Source organism: Ambystoma mexicanum, chromosome 3q, assembly GCF_040938575.1.
Source record: "Ambystoma mexicanum isolate Mex_15411 chromosome 3q, UKY_AmexF1_1, whole genome shotgun sequence".
In the NCBI taxonomy this organism is placed as follows: Eukaryota; Metazoa; Chordata; class Amphibia; order Caudata; family Ambystomatidae; genus Ambystoma; species Ambystoma mexicanum.
In genome coordinates this window covers 157,949,304-157,966,002 of record NC_090926.1, presented here as the reverse complement: position 1 = coordinate 157,966,002, position 16,699 = coordinate 157,949,304, and the positions used below count along the sequence as shown (strand labels likewise).

Genomic DNA, 16,699 nt, shown 5'->3' with positions numbered 1-16,699 from the left:
AAAATCGGCCGAACAAAGTTTGTCTTTTTGTCGTGCAGCCTTTAAAATGCGAAATAAACACATATAACCAACTGACAGTGGATCCTTCTGTGAGATGTTTAATGCACCAACCCGGAAGGAGGGCATCGTTTCGAAGAGTAAAGTAGATGGTAGATAATAGGGGAACTAAGGGTGTGTCCTGTTTGCGAGCCAAAAAAATGTCTTCAAAGGAGTCAAGGTTACAAATCTAAAGGTCACAAATGTTGTGAAACACCAGTGTGGAGGTGCCAAAAGACCAGGTCTCCCTGGTACGGTTTTATTGTGAATGTATTGCATAAGTTACAATTAGTACTAGAATTTAACTTGCAGGCTAGTGCCCTTTGCAGCAATTTCAGCGTGTGTTCCATGTGGCCGTCTCAATGTCTTGGCACCTTAGTAGCGATATTCCAGAACACTTGACATTTTGTCGCTTTGCGAAAGGTGTCATTTGTGATAATGTTGGCACCATATGGGTGGTGTTTCACAACGTTCTTTAAGTATCACCTTTGAACCTTTCCACCTTTTGAAAAACCTTGTCTTATTTCCTTTGGGTTTTTTTATCAGTAGAAAGGATTGGGTGTTGATGTTTCTATAATGCACAGTACAAAGTTAAGACTGTTTGATTGTACGATGAATAAGTGTGTGTGGTGAATCAAACATCTCTGAACAGTATTTACATGTCTATATTATATGAGTGAAAAGTGCCTGCATTATTTGGTTCTGAAGGGTTTGTTGTTTTTTATAAGAGCTAAAGGGAAGTGAAAGGTAATTGGGTGCGTACTGCGCGTGGAGTAATCGTTAATGGACAGTAAGTCTACGTTTTTATGTGAGCATGAGGGTGGCAGCTTTAACTGACCATGTAAGAAACCGAACTGGAGTGGAAAGTCTTGTCAAGTGTTTCTGTGCGTTGCACGCCGGTGTTTAGCAAAAGTGACGTAACGACCATGAATTTCTGGGGGAGGGGGCAAATACAGGAAGTGACATCACTGGCAGTTATACGACAGCAAATTTGCATACAGTCGCCACCTTGGTGCAACGGCGCGCGGGGGCACGCGCAGCACAGAACAATGGAAACATTGGCTAGCATGTACTGCATATACTAAAGTCAAGTAAGAAGGAGATTTAAGCCTTTGAGTTGCATTCCAGTAGGCCAACACTGCCCCTACTCCACCCCTCTATAATCATCCAGGTTGTAGTAGCCAAAACAATTGGGGTGCACAAGGATGTAGAAGTGCACCAACACAAAACAATTGGGGTATGGTGCCCATTTCATTCTTAATGGATATAGTTCTCTTTCTACTAATAAGGGACATGGTGCCTTATCCATCTGCAAGCATTTCAATGTATTTCAGGATTCTGAGGTAGTCTACAGGGTTTGAAATTGAGGGGATCCTAGAAGAGCCATTAGCCTCACAACAGCAGCTACCAGGAACTACCTTCGGCCCCGTGCTAAACGATGCTGAACAAACACACCTACGTGAATTTAACTCCATGCGTCTGGGACAATTCACAAGTAAACACCAGGACACATCCTCACAAATGTAAGAACATAAGGGGCCATAAACAATGGACAAAACGTCTCCTTCCCATGTGGAAGTCGGACCTGCGGTACACCACGCGCTAGCCCCTCACTCCTGAGTGGCAGCCCCGGGTCACTGTCCAATGCTGGATACTCAGGAGTTGCTTTTAACTCCTGCTTATCCAACATTAATTTCAAGTCCTGATCTAGCTTTAAAAAATTAAAAACCAGAGGAATCCAAGAAACACTTGAAATGGCATACCTTCCTGTGAGGTCAAGAGGTCATGGGCCGTGAGATGTCACTTCCACTTTTCATGAAATGAAGACCATGCCCATATACATTTGTTTTATTGCAACCCAGGACACACAGCACTGGCTTATTCTGGTTTGTATGGTTTAAAGTACGTAATGCGCTGATTAAAATGAATATAATACACATTGTGCCTTAATTTTTTTGTTAAGGCCCCGGAGCCCCCCCGTACTCAGCACCCCTGGTAACAACTGCGTTTGTGGTCTGAGAAGGTCAATAAAATACAACTTGCGCTAAAGTTTTTTCTTATTGGCCTGTGCCAGGCGCGTGACCACAAGGACACGAAATCTAGGTACATGTTTGAAAAAGCAAGCAGCGTGCAGACCAATGGCACTTAAACCTGAAGCACACATGTAAGAGCAGGAAACTACTGAAGAACGTCGAGAATATCCGGTGTCACACAACACCCAACTGAGGGATGTTCACAACTAAACTCAACGGCCGCGTTCACAGGAATGGAAGGAAAACTATTTGTCTGGGCCCGAAATATTGATCAAATTCAACTGACAATTTTAAAAACTTTTTTTTTAACGCCGTTCCTGGATTTCAAAGGTTACGTTGCAGTGCAACGTGACCCACACTGGAGTGATGTGGTACCGTGACCTATTTTCCATAATTTATGGAAAGGACATCATCTCTTTGCAGGTTTCGATTAATGGGAAGCATAGAAATAACAAGGAAGGTGCATTTCCTGTGATGCAGTGTCGCCATTTTGTAGCTTGATCAGCATGTTCAAAGCATCCACGCTTATGCCTCATGTTTTGCTATCAGTTTGCCATCATATCGGCGAAAAAGTTTTCCTCTAACTTTTGGCCTCGGGCAAGAAAGTTCCCCAACTTTGGCAAAATAGTACATTGGGCACATCGTAAATATCTGAACTTTGTGAGTTTTATGAATGTTATGTACAAAAAAAATCAATATACTAGAGTAGTTTTTTGTTTGTTTCTGCATTGGATTTGGCACAGAACCAAAAGAAATAAAGCCAACACAGTACAAATGGAAGCTAAATTCTCACCAGATCAACACTTCCACAAGACCCACTCTTAACTATAGCGTGGATGTCAGTTGGCTTCCACTTCAAGCGATTGTGTGAGTTAGTGCCATTTGTAGTATGATGGGCTTTATTTATATTTGGAAATGGGAGCTGAGGGTTGTAAGGGATAGGTGTCTAGAGAAAATCAAAATGGCCAAATTTCAGATGGTCCCAAAAGTAGGTCGTTGGGGTCTCTGGAAATCCTGATGAGAAAAAAACCCACCCTATTGTCCTGTAAAAGTTTTTTACATGCCAGTGGCCAGGAAATGTCTCCAAACTAGAGGCGAGTCCTCCAATATGCTTGGACGGTGAACTTCCATGCATGAGGTGACAACATACACAGGACAATATTTTCCCATATTCGATGTCATGTAACGTTAAAGGACCATGATGTGTCAACTGTGGCACTATTACACCCTGTATGTAGGTTATGTTTGTGTAAGGCATCTCAATGCAAATCAATGCAATCACTCTCTCCTACCTGGGTCCACATACAGTGCACATATTTACAAGTATTCATGACCTAACCTCGGGTGTGACAGTTATGTCGGGGTGGGTGGGTGGTCTTTGAAACTTCTTATAGCACTGTAGTTGCATGTGTGGGAAGACAATCCACGTTTTGGGGAGCTATTCTAATGTCACTTTTTTGGCTTCATCTGACTTTCTGAGACTTTCTCGATGCCTTGTTAATTTTCATCTGCTTTCTTGGATTTATTTCTTTTGCCACTGTTCCTCCATTCGCAAACCTCCCCTTCTTGCCCCCTCAATTCATTCTGCCTCTTTTCCTTCATTCGTACCTCTTCGTTCTCAATGTACCCTCAGTATCTGGCTGTTTAACTGCTTTCCCCTGTGCCACCACTCCCATGTGGCCTTTCATTAATCATTAATTCGATTTCAAGGGCTCTGATTCACTGTTCCCTCACTGACCCTTTGCACTCCAGCCTCTGCTCCCTCTGACATCTGCAACTGCTATGTCTTGCCCCTCCTCCAATCTCATGCCACTGCGTGGTTACATGATGCCATCGTACTTGGTACAAATTCCCTGCAACATTCGACCAGGTTGTCATTATTGACCACAGCAGTTCTGAATCTAGCAAACTGCAGGTAACAAACACCTGATTAATATGCCAGCCCTAATGAGTCAGTGATTGTGCCTAATCACCTTCCACTCATCCTTCATTAGTTCCTCACTTCCACACCTGCATGCAAGATGTTTTGAATATCTAATATGAAGCAAGACTGTTCAGAATGTGCACTTATCGTCTCTCTTCTTTTCCAGGTGGACCGCATGTCATTCCCTTGCGGCTGCTCCAGGGATGGGTGTAGTAACCTGGCAGGCCGCATCGAATTCAACCCCATCCGGGTCCGTACTCATTACCTACACACCATAATGAAACTGGAGTTGGAGAACAAACGCCCACCGACCCGGCTGCCCTCCCAAGAGGAGGTCTCCCCGCAGGGATTCACCTGTGACTCTTCCTGTACGCTGCCCCCTGAGACTCAAGACTTTCAAGAGTTTATTGCTGAGAACTGCCACCTGGAAAATGAGACCGCCGTCCGCCACCTGCAGAGCGCAGAGGAGATGGCGAGGCTGAAGGAGGAAGAAGATGAAGACTCCAGCACCTCTAGCCTCAGCCTGGACTCCAGCGTGGAAAGTCTTGGTGTCTGCCTCCTAGAGGAACCCCTGGCTGGACCTGGTGGAGTTATTGACAGCTTAGCTAGTTCACCTGTCCTCCTCGATGCCAAGTTGCCACTCGGGTCGTCTGTCCTGTGCTTCACAGGCAGCTCTGATCGGGCGACCCCCTCTGTCGGAGACCAAACTTTCATAAGCAACACTCCTGTGGTTTACTATCAGATAGGTCAAAACTCTGTTCTAAGCGTGAGGGGACAGGAAGTTTCTGAAACTGCTGAAAACCCATCCAGTTACTTAAAAGAAAAAGATTTCAACATTTTCCCTGTCCTGGGCAACACCCAAGAAGAACCAGCAACCGTCCACCAACAAGAGTCTGGCCAGTGCTGCTTAGGTGCAGAATGTGTCTTTTCTGAAGGCTGTAGGTCTCCACTGGTGGCGGGCACAGATCCTGACTCGCTCTGCTCCCTTCGGAATATGCAGTTGCCCATTCACATTGGAGACGGGGAAAGCACCGGAGGCCCAGCAAGGGAGCGGAGTGTTCCAGAGCTGCGGCGGGAGACCACCTGCCACCTTTCAGAAATCTCAAAGCCCCAAGTGGAGGCCATGCATGGAGGGAATGCCCTAGCTGTGTGATGTAACTTTTCATTCTTGGCAGGCACCTTGCACATTACATGCCGCGTCACCAGAGTCCCTATTTATTTGTTATCATTATTTAGTGATGTTTTAAAATGAAGAGGAAAGCTGCTGCTTTTATTCTTTTTTAATTTATTTGTATTTACCTATTTTGTTTAATCTGCCTCACAAAAGACTTAAATTATCATTGGTGAGCGCTATACAAGTGTTTGCCAGTGATCCCAAAGCTGCTGCACTGAATCCGTGGAAGGTACGATGAAGTTCGAGGCGTATCCGTGCAATGTGAAAAATAAACCTTGCGGGAGGGATGGGGAAAAAGGACTGGTGGTTAATTTGGCAGCTGGCTGGGCAAACCTACCAAAGGAATCAAGTTGACCGTGGCAAAACCAGAATGGGATTTTTACTTACAATGTCCCACAAATGCCACAAGCCTTAGTCACTGCTCAGTGAAAATGGGTTGTTTAGTTGTGGCTTTTTTAATCACATATTCTGTTTGTTTTTTAAATGTATTCATAGCTTGCATCAAACATCTATCCCTTACTGTCTTGAGGGCGCAAATCTCTGATAGTAAGAGGTATTATGAAAAGTGATATGGTAAAGAATGCATGTGTAAAACAATCGTCAAATTATACAAATATCTGATGCCAAGGAGGACTAAGTTAATCTAGCACCAACCCCCAAAGTTCATATACCACATGGAGCCGACTAAATGTAGAGAAATTACCTAGGTCTGCGAGGAAACCCATAGGGGTTAGAAAAGAGGATCCAAGCTTAGACCATTTTGGGACTGGGTTTTGTATTACACACAACCTGTACAGTGATCATGCGGACACACTCACATGTAAGAAGCAGTAATTCGGCATAGATGACACCCCTAGTAATGTTAGTTATGGGTATGACTCAAAGTCCCTTTTCTGTGTTTTGTACACAAGAAGGGGAATGTCCTTACTGGACGAGTGATGGTTTGAAGATTCAAGAAACATCCAGGTGATTCGTTTCCAGTCTGTTTGTGCAAGTGGTGACCTGTCTAGATTTGCAATATGGCAAGAAGTGTCCTTGAAGTAAAGTTGGAATCTGTCTTCCTACAACCCTGACCATCACCCTGATGCCAAGCAATTCCTACAGGTCGAGTCTGGAGGGTGTCGCATTCGGAGAATCCCTATTACAGATGGAAATAATAGCTGGGTGTTATTCTGCCAGCTTATCCGATTGCATACCGAAAAAAGCAATCCCTTCTCTGCCTGCTTTTATACCCTACGGCAAGCAATTTATAACCAAGCCCATTGTAGTTCTGAATGTTGAAAGCAGTCAATACATCCAAACAAACCTGGGAAGACTGCTGGAACCCAAATTGAAATTCACGAGAGGAATTCTTGAAAGACTAGAATATAGCTTCTTAATAGCTGCATTCCGGCTCACATTTCAACCAAAAGGATTCTTTTAGATCCCTAGTGAACTCTGGATCCACATTTGGTTTCCTTAAAAGGGAGGGGTGAGAACTGGGAGAAGACAGTGGTATAGAGAAACAAAGATCTTGATAACTGGTAGATTCCAATCGCACCTTCAGATTCTTCTATTCCAACACTTGCTCGCTTGGCTTCTTGAAACACAACATTGAGCATATTTTTAACCAAAGATTGTGTTCCTAGGTAGCACTGAACAGGACGTGTTGGACTGGAGACAGCTCAACAGTGGGTGTTTTCGAAGCAGAGCGATTTGAACTGAAGTAGCCAGAAATTAAGTGTGGAGCGAATATTTATTGGAGATGCAATTGTATTATTATAAAGCAGCAGAACGGCATACTGTGGTTACGATCTGCAGTTCCAGGGTCTATGCTCACCTTAATTATCACTGCCATATTGGGGTACACAGAGAGCAGGGACACATTTAAGGCCATATGTGGTGTGAACCTGGAAATGATAAAATATTAAACTTCTGCCCAGAGTCTAAATATTGGTTGTCAACTCTTCAAATACTCTTTCCCCCTAAAGTATACCACATCCTTTCTGCCAGCCCCCAACCCCCCACTCTCTTTGATGAAGTTCTCATCATTCATTGTTTCATAAAGAATTGGAAGCCGTTGGATTCTTTGATATCTAGGCACTAAAGAAAAGGGGGTTCATAGTGCCATTGTTGATTTCCAAGTTTAACAAAGCCCCATCGCTTACTTGTGAAGACCGTTTGGGTGGTGTGCAATGTGAGAACCAGAGCCAGACCCCGGTCTCATTATATGGGGCCTTATGACCCAGAATGGAAGGCTTTCTTCTGTTTGGGACTTGGCCTCATTTATCATTTCGCCGCCTATATGGTGCACGAAGAACATTTGGTTAATTTCATTGGGGTTCTAGGCCTGTTCCAAGTATTTTCTGGAATTTCCCAAACAAAACCTATAAACAGTGATAGCCCAGTGCTTTAGCACCTTCGATAGCTCTGTGATTGTGAGAGTAACCTTCCTTACTCTACTTGCTGTTTTCTCCCCTCCTCTTCTGTAGTGGTATAGTTGTTTGCATTGTGCAGCAGCCTCTGGTGTCCACGCCCTAGGCACGTTGTTGTGGGTAGAAAGAAAGATATGAATCCTTACAGAACTATTACCAGCATCAACTGTGAGCAGTGTGTTTGAGTGAACATATTTAACGGGTGAGGTCTTTTTTTTAATGGATTTTAGCAGATGATACCAGTATGTCCTTGAGTCACAACTGGACACAGCATGGAATAAGTGTTGCATTTTCACAACCAAGAGACGCTTTGGAAGAAATTACAACACATTCCCCAGTGGCTCAGAATTCTTTGCCTTTCTGTGCTCTTTTTCCGCTGTCACTGGAATACATTGGGAATGCGCTAAGAAGGTGTTAAACGTTGCTTCCGTATTAACCCCTTCACTGCCTTTAGGACCTAGACCTGAATTTGTTAGGCCCATTTGCCCATGGCATTTATATACAAACACAGGTGTTGTAATTTGCTGTGTGCTCCAACCGTCGGCCGGGTGAACCTCTGGAAGAGACTGAAGCATGGAAAGGGGAATAATCATGGGAGTGCCATTCAGGGGAATTTACCAAGATGGGATTTTGCTTTCTACCACCTGCCTCCTCACCCACTCAGAAGAACCGATTCTGCTGCTAAATCTTTTGACCGCTTTCTAGCACTGTATAATCTATGTATCCACAGGATAATTGTCAGGATCTCTCCCCTGCTTGGCTGCTAAGTCTGAATTCATTTTCTTCTGCGCTCCAGGCTGCAAAGATATCACGGTCACAAGGTAATTCTGTGGTATTCTCTCTATGTATAGATTGGATCTTAATTCTGTAATGTCGATATTACCTTGACGAAATGTATTGATTGATTACAGTCAATTTTGCAACACATCACTGGAGTAATTTATTGGAAATGTGATCAAATACAATCAATTTTGTCATAACCACTTTCCTTCGCTCATTTATCAGCAGTCAAATCGGTTACAATTCAGTCTTTCCTTAATACCAATCGTGCTACCCAGCGTGAGTTATTGGGAAAGTGACCATTTGCGTCTGTTCAATAATTCAGATCCCTATGTAATCTATTCGTGATGCATTACACAATTTGATATGCAGTACTGATCCCTAGTTGAGGCATTGTTTGGCCAAGCAATACTGGAGCCAATCAGCACTGCTGCTTTAAGATGGGGTATGTTCCCAGGATGCATCTCCCGTGGCCACATTCTGATGTCATTTGACAGCCTCCCCCACAGTCTCAGAAACTACCTCGTAAAATAACTGTTTTTGGAACTGACCATGTTTACAAAGGCTCTTTTCGTCCCCACCTAGACTCGCAACCAGGCACGAGATTGGGAGGAAGCACATGCAAATGCCTTTTCACGCTGCCATGCGTATAAACCAAAGCCATTTCTTGCTAGCAACGTTTTATCCAAAGTGCTACTGGAATACTTGAGCGGTAAGCTTATACGCCTGGTGTAAAGCAGGCTGTTCAGTGATTTATTTGAATACAAACAGTTCCCCACTTCGAGACACTCCTTTTTGTCCATCCAATTTATGGTGCCTCCTGGATCTATGTGATGTTAAAAAATCAAATTTGAAAGTGATTTTTTTTTTTTACCAAATTATTTTTCATGAATTCGATTTTTTTTACATTTTTTTTTAATTGTCGGATCCCCCCACAAAGTCCCCTGTTTCCCTCCTCCCCACCCCTTTCTACCCCTTCACCCCACCCCATATACATTTTAATTTAAAATGCTGTGTTTTTTCGTTACGGTTTCGTAAAAAAGTCATTCTCTGTTTTCTATTTGCTAACATTATTGGATACTGTTCCTCCTGGTTTTTGTAACCAACCACCCTCTTCTCAATGTTGGCTTCAAGTCACCACTGCAGTACTGCCAGTGGTTGAGGGTTTTAAAAGGTATTGCCAAAAAATGCTCCCTGCAGTTCTCGAAATGACAGCTAGTCTTTGTACGGGAGCCTTTCAGTCCAATGGATGTTTGAATCAGTAGCCTGTTGTATCCTATATAATGCTTGGAAACACTTGGTAGCCAAAAGGCACCACCCAAATCTAACTTTAAAAGAAGTTGGTGACTGTGCTTGCCTCAATGTGATGTATCTTTTAGATTGGCTGACCAGGCTCTTACTGTATTAATATGCTTTGCTGTAGGCAAATGACTTGAGCAATGACTTAATCCCTTTTCATTTAGTTTGTTTCCTGCCATGTTTGTATGGATACAAGCCCTGCCGGTTTTACATAACTATTAGGTGGAGGCGGGAGGGCGGCTCTTGGCTCCATTTATTTGGTCCTGCACACAACATTGTTCTGCGTTTGATAAGGGTGGACAATAAATTAGAAGGGATTAGTGTTAGATATTTTCTTCACTTCTCATCTATGTCTCTTAATTGCTTCTGCTCCATAGAGATTTCAAAGCTAGAGTTGTAGAAAGGGTGTCCTGGCTTAAGAAGGCAATGCATGTGCTTTACCGTTTACTACAGAAATGGCCAGTACTCTGTTGGCTCGCGTGGAAAGCCTCGACGGCTACGGAATGCCTCTTGCTCTGACAATTAACTCCATCCATTATTTTCTTCAGACTTTCATAAAAATGGCAACCATTTCCAAGGCAGTTATCCGCACCTGACTGATTATAGAGGGAAAGCTAGTTGTCCTTTGTGGATGTACATTATAATTACATTTTGGTGAGCTGCTATTTTGTTCATACAATGCTAAACGTTTGTTGCTATTTTGTTCATACAATGCTAAACGTTTGTTGGCTTTCTGCAATAATTGGTAATCCCAATTTCGTTTTGGTAGCTTTTACATGAATGCGTGAACATGAACATGTTCCCTATTTGCACTGTTCCCATTTTGGTGAGCTGCTATTTTGTTCATACAATGCTAAACGTTTGTTGGCTTTCTGCAATAATTGGTAATCCCAATCAATTGGGGCTCTACTCGCATCCATCGGGGATCCCTTCACTGGGTTTTGAACTGTGGATTGTGAATGAAGCCATAAGTGCCCCTAGGCAGTGTAGCCGTCTGCTGCTGCAGTGCCTGGGCCTTACCTTATAAATGCCTCTCCTTCCTTGGGCCACCCATTGGCTGCAGGACTGCATACTTGGGCCACAATGTCCTTGGATGGATTGCTACGGTACAGGTTGCTCATATCTGCTCACCATACAAAATCCTATACAGTTTCTTTACAAGACAATCATGAACATTTCTAAAGAAAGCAAATAATGTTATTGTGGCTGTACCAAGCTAATTGTTATAGATGACTGACTGGCCTCGCCTATTGAAAATGCATGTATGGTTCCAAATAAAGACAGAAACGTACTCCCTAGTCTATGTAGTTGACATGCTTATTCCTATCCTTTCTTCTGGCTCCCGCATCCACCTGGCCACTGTGCTTGGTTGACCATCCACTGACCTTACAAGCTCCCATACAGTGCAACAGGTTTACCCCCCACCCCCATTTTCACAATCACCTGTATTTTGTCAGCTTCCACTGGCCCGGACCTTGAGGGAAAAGAGTGACTGCAATTTCAGATCCGTTCCTTGTTGCAGGTATTGTGCTGCAGGAGTGGCTAAAAATGTAGTTCAAGGTGCTTTACCTCATTAACAGCGATGTCCTAAAAGCATTTATCTACCCAATGCGTTTTTCCACGAAACGTATCCTCTGTCTTGCAAGAAACAGTGGTCTTTATGCTAATTTTATTTTTGTACATATCCCTTTACCCATGTTCTGGTGTTCACATCTTCATTGCTCAATAACTTTTAATGTCTGTTTCCATCCACCCCCAGCGTCCTGCCCGACTCTAGGCCATCCAAACTTGTCTGGTTGCTCACATTTTGATTTTGAGGTTTTAGAACCCAAAGTACTTTCTATTCCTCGTATCTTCAGTTTCTGTTGCAACATTCCTAGCTAGCCCCAAACTCTCTTTTATGAACCTGCACTTGCAATCTTCCACGATGCTAAAAGACTCTTTCCATACCCCCCAAAGCAGGCTTTCGCCATGTACTGTAGCCCTCAGTACATCTTGGCCAACTAAGAAATAATTATTTTCTAGTGCACTGGTTCTTAATCAAAACAGATTTGTGATGGACCAGATTCTGAAAGGATTGTATCTGGACACTTGTGTTTAAAACTAGCTTTCAATTTATCTAGTACCGTACCTTGAAGTAACATTTCACCCAATAGTTACTTAGCTGGTCAAATGGCACTTTAATGTTCCTTTCTTTGTGTCGCCTCCTGATAATTAAGCTCCCTTTCTTGTGGCACACACATCTTTCATATTGTCGGTTTGTAATCAAAGTAAATAATTCCAACAGGTCATATGGAAAAAAGGTATGATACGCAAAACTGACTTAAATGTAAATATAAACCTTCGTAAGGTCCTTAAAGCAAAGGGGCTGAAATATGATGTCTAAAATAATTATTTGCACTTAACTTGTCTAAAAATAATTTCTAGAGAGAACAAGCTATAAACTGCCCATAAATAGCTGATCAACATTGGAAACCAGTATAATACAGCAGAAATGGATCTTTTAAAAGTTGGATTTTTAAATCTTTATTTTCTAAAGGGGGTTCCCCCTCCTATTGCTTTGTTTTGTTTGAAATATCTTTGAGAGAACTAAGCCTCAAATTATATGAGAGCATCACTAAATATTGAAAAGGCAAAAATATTTCCTTCATAAATGTAATGGGCATTTGTAACAAGGAACCTCGTATGATCTTAAGTGCTTCAAGGGCTCTTTATAATTTACTTGCAGCAATTTTGTACACACATGTATTTATTTATGGTAACTTCAATGAGTCTTTTCTAACTGACAAATTGCTACACTTCACTTCCTCAGTTTATAAACAGGATGTCCACAACAACTCTTCACCAAGTTCTCCTTTTTCCACACATAACCATCCCGGGGAAGCAACATAGCCATGCCTTTCCATTTCATGGCACTTCTGCTTGAGTGCGATTGCACTGCATAGGATTTAAATGTTCAACTCCAGGCCTCGAGGGGCAGATCCATACCGGGTTCCAGGATAGCACTCATTAATATTCATGAGATAAATTTGCATACAATGATTCTAAATGTATGGGCATTTTTCCTCATTTTAGAATTGTTTTAATAGTTTTTTATAACGCGCCTAATTCCGTGCCAGAGTTCCATTTCTAAGCACAGATCCGAGATTCAAACCTCTGTTGCTCTTTGTGGTCTTGCTTCCAAGAGCAGCGTGTTGCCCCTTAAAGAGGGATATCCTGTAAACCTGTCGGGATTACAGCCCTCGAGGCCCAGAGTTGGACAATGCCTGTAGTTGGGTGAGAACTGTTGTTTTCTTTCCACCGGAATGTCCATGGTGAAGTCCTAATATATCTCAATACAAGTGCGAATTACAGTGTGAAGAATTGGTTGTTTTCTATTTCTGCGTATCTTTTCTTTTACATGTCATGCTTTCTTTTCTTATATATAACATTTGTTTTACATTTTTTATTGTTCAAATATTGATGAATTATTTTTACTTTGCGTATGAATGAAAAATCCCAATTGTACATACCCATAATATTTGTAATCCCCCTTTTCATCATAAGTGATATATATGTACTTCATGAATAACTCAAATTACATTCACAAAATTTACTCATTGCTGCACCATATGTCACTAAGCTTTTTCTCCATTATTTCTTTACTTCGTACTGAATTATACTATTTTGTCAAGTGCTTTAACATGGCTACAAAGTGCTGCTTTTCACCTTTAAGAATCAGCAAAAAGTCACTCCTCCCATGTTATAAACACCATCTTAGTCTCTGGTACTTGATCGAGATAATGGTGACCAGAAAGTACACCTCTTGCCACATCATGGCAGAGCAATGGCCACATTATTCCTTGATAGCTGGGCTTTTAATGTCCTTCAATGCAAAACCCAGTGGTCAAAAGTGTGTACTACTTCATGAAGTGCCCTAAGAGATGAAAATACATTGTGGGTTGACTGAGTAGCCAAGTGATGTGCAGAGATGTGCCTACAGAAAGGCGACTTTTTCTCCTTCCAGCAATTGTTCATCCAAGAAGATATATTTTTTCTTTTATTGCTTAATGGTGTGGGTCATTCTAGAAGGGGAAAAGAAAACGGTTAATCAGGGTATTTCCATATTTTATTTATGTAAACAGTTACATGGTTCCTGGTGATTTATGTTGGGGAGGTGGGGGAGACGGGTGTATAAAAAAGCTGTTTTGTTACATTGCTGATGCACAGTTTAGGAGAGGTTATTCATGCATCACCCTTTCCTTCTTGTACCCTCATTACCTTGTCTCCTTATTAATGGTGAACATTGGCTAACTTTGCCTGAGCGCCTTCTAAAAACTGTATGCAGTTACTGATATATTTTAATGTGAAAACCCAAGCTTGCTTTTTTGTTGTTGCCATTTTTACGTTATTGAAATTGTGATAATGCTGTATTTAAAGAGACTATTTAAATGTAAAAATAAAACTAAACATGTTCAAACTTGAAAATAATCTTTGATTTTCTTTGCGTCTTACCTTTGGCTGTCCTTGCTGCAAATTCCTGACCATTCGTCGTGTGGTCTCCTAAAGATGGACTTTGTCTGAGCCACCATGTACCAAAAGGCTAGGCATCATGCTCAGCATGTCCTGTGACACTAGCAAGTCCACCAAAGTTTCCTTTCTTGTGAGGGCATTTTATATTTCAATTCTTTTTAGCAGTTAGCTTTAAAACATGCGCGCTATGGGTATTTAAAAGGCCAAAATTTAATCGGTTGAATTTTAGGTAGGATTGTTTTGTAGTTTTAAATAGCATAGAAGGAGCTAATAATGATTTCTGTGCCTGGTGGATTTGCTTGCTTTCTCTTGATTTTCCATAAAAGGATCACTAATGATCAGAATTACACATTCAAAATGCTCTTATTGACTATTCAAAAACCGATTAAACCTGACATTCATTCCTTTGCCATACCACCAAGTTAGTAGATTATGTCATACATATCCTCAAGAACACACCAACTCCCGAAGACCAATCAAGGGTTTTTGTTTTGTAGTCGAGGGACTTTCTAAGAGCCAACCCTCTTTTTTTCATCTGGAGATGGGCGTTCCTTCCCTAACCCAGGCATCCTTCAACCCGGTAGTTTCACTAGCGATCAGGAACCTCTACTATCTAAGATCTGTCTAACAATGATGGCCTATACGGAGAATTCCTTATCCAAGTCATGGAACAACCTAGATGGACCCTATTCTAAATTCCCCAAGATGGCTTAGGCTATGGATTTGGGGTGCTTTTCAGACACTCGTGCCCCACTTGGTCTTAGGCTTACATGCACATCTGTTCCACTCCCTAAACCTTGCTTTCGCTCTCCCAGCCCTCCTCCCTTCTACTCCGCTCACTGTCTTCTCTCTCTCTCTCTCCCCCCCACTCCCTCTTTTGTCACTCTGATGTCCCTGTCTGAACTGCCTACCTTCAACCTTTGATCCTACTCCTTAGTACTCTCTCCTCCTCCTCTCGCCAAACCAACACTCCCCTCCTTCATACTACTGCTCCCTCCTCCACAATACTACTACCTCCTCACTATTACTCTCTCCTCCCACCAAACTAGTACCACACCTTCTCCCTCAATCATCCTTCTTTCAATCGCTACTCTCCCACCTGATTGAGCTAGCTGCTATTTTATTACGCTATATTGCTTTTTTTAAACTGCATTTCATCTTTTATTGTGTGTGCCTCCCATTCCCCAAATTTCATTTCAGGTGCTTTTATTTATTTTAATCACGGCAAAGTTTCCTTGAGTTGCGTAGTGTTTCTTCCTACGCTGGCTCCCCACAGAGTCTTTTCTTGATTTCTGCGCATCACGCAGTCACGTGGCCCTCCGAGACGACATTTATGTGTCGCCCACAGAGGCAGTGCAGCGGGCATGCCTGATGCGTGCTGAAGGCACACTTACGGCAAGCCTGTCTGGGCCCGTCCGGGGCCCGGCGGGGTTGCTGGGCATGGGCCCCTCCCCCTCATCTGGTGCTGATGAATCAGTCTCTTCTGTCTCTGGCAGACGGGAACAGCTTATTGCCTTGGCCCCGCTTGGCACTCTTTTGCCTCCTGGCTTTGCATCTAATTTAGCTGACACTGCTATAAGGCCAGTATCCAATCCTTATCAGCTGAACTGTCTGTTGTGCAACGTTAGGTTTCTGGTGGCCCACGCTGCGGGCTGCTTTGACCTGTTATTGGACCTTAAACCAGATTGTCTGCTGGTTACTGAAACGTGGCTTTCTGATTCATCGAGGCCAGCAGTGGTGGCTATGCTTCCTGACGGTTATAACGTTTTGAAGTCCGATCGGGTATCTAGTTACCCCGGGGGTGGCGTTGCTTTAGTTTTTAATACCAGCTTTGTAACTACTGTGATTACTTTGTCAGAACACTGCAAGATTGAGCCACTTTTGGTGCGTATGGTTCTTTCTGCTTCTAGGACCCTTCATGTTTTGTTGTTTGTTGCCCCCTGGGGTCTGACTCTACTTTTATTGAAATGTCGGCTGATCTTGTAGCTTCGGTTCAGCTTCAATACACTAATCTGATTGTTGCTGGTGATTTTAACTATAGGTGTAATGACCCTTTTAACAGTGCGGCTGCCAAGTTCATTATGACTATGGATGACTTATCATTGGTGCAACTTGTTACTGAGCCCACTCACATCCTTGGCAATCGCCTGGATCTGGTTTTTGCTAAGCATGATACGGTTGTAGTTTCTACTGCCAATAGGATCACCTGGTCTGATCATTTTGTTATTACTTTTGTGTATGATTTTACTGACTGCCCTCCTATTTCCTGTAATCAGAAAGTGAGGAAGCCCAATTGGCGCGTGGTTGATCATTCTCTTCTCGCAGCCTATATTAAGGAGTGCTGTGTGGCTGTCCTTTGCCTGGATCTTTGTTCTCTCTCTGAGATATTTACTACTGTTGCAGACTCACTGGCCCCTCTTGTTGATATTCGGGTACGTGGTCAGCCTTCGGAGTCCTGGTTTAATGATGATCTTAATGTCTTAAACACAGGCAAGCCGAACGAAAAGGGTGCTCCTCTTACTCTGCT

At 42.7% G+C, this 16,699-nt stretch overlaps 1 protein-coding gene across 7 annotated transcripts in view; it reads left to right on the top strand.

The window, feature by feature from the left end:
• CSRNP2 (cysteine and serine rich nuclear protein 2) overlaps positions 1-14,130 on the top strand; it is a 214,644-nt gene extending 200,514 nt beyond the window's left edge. For all 7 annotated transcript variants that reach the window (XM_069653376.1, XM_069653379.1, XM_069653375.1 and 4 more), the window contains one exon: positions 4,160-14,130. In XM_069653376.1, coding sequence (XP_069509477.1) covers positions 4,160-5,146 — 987 coding nt within the window. In that variant the 3' untranslated portion in view covers positions 5,147-14,130. The remainder of the gene's footprint in view (positions 1-4,159) is intronic.
• The last annotated feature ends 2,569 nt before the right edge of the window (positions 14,131-16,699 follow it).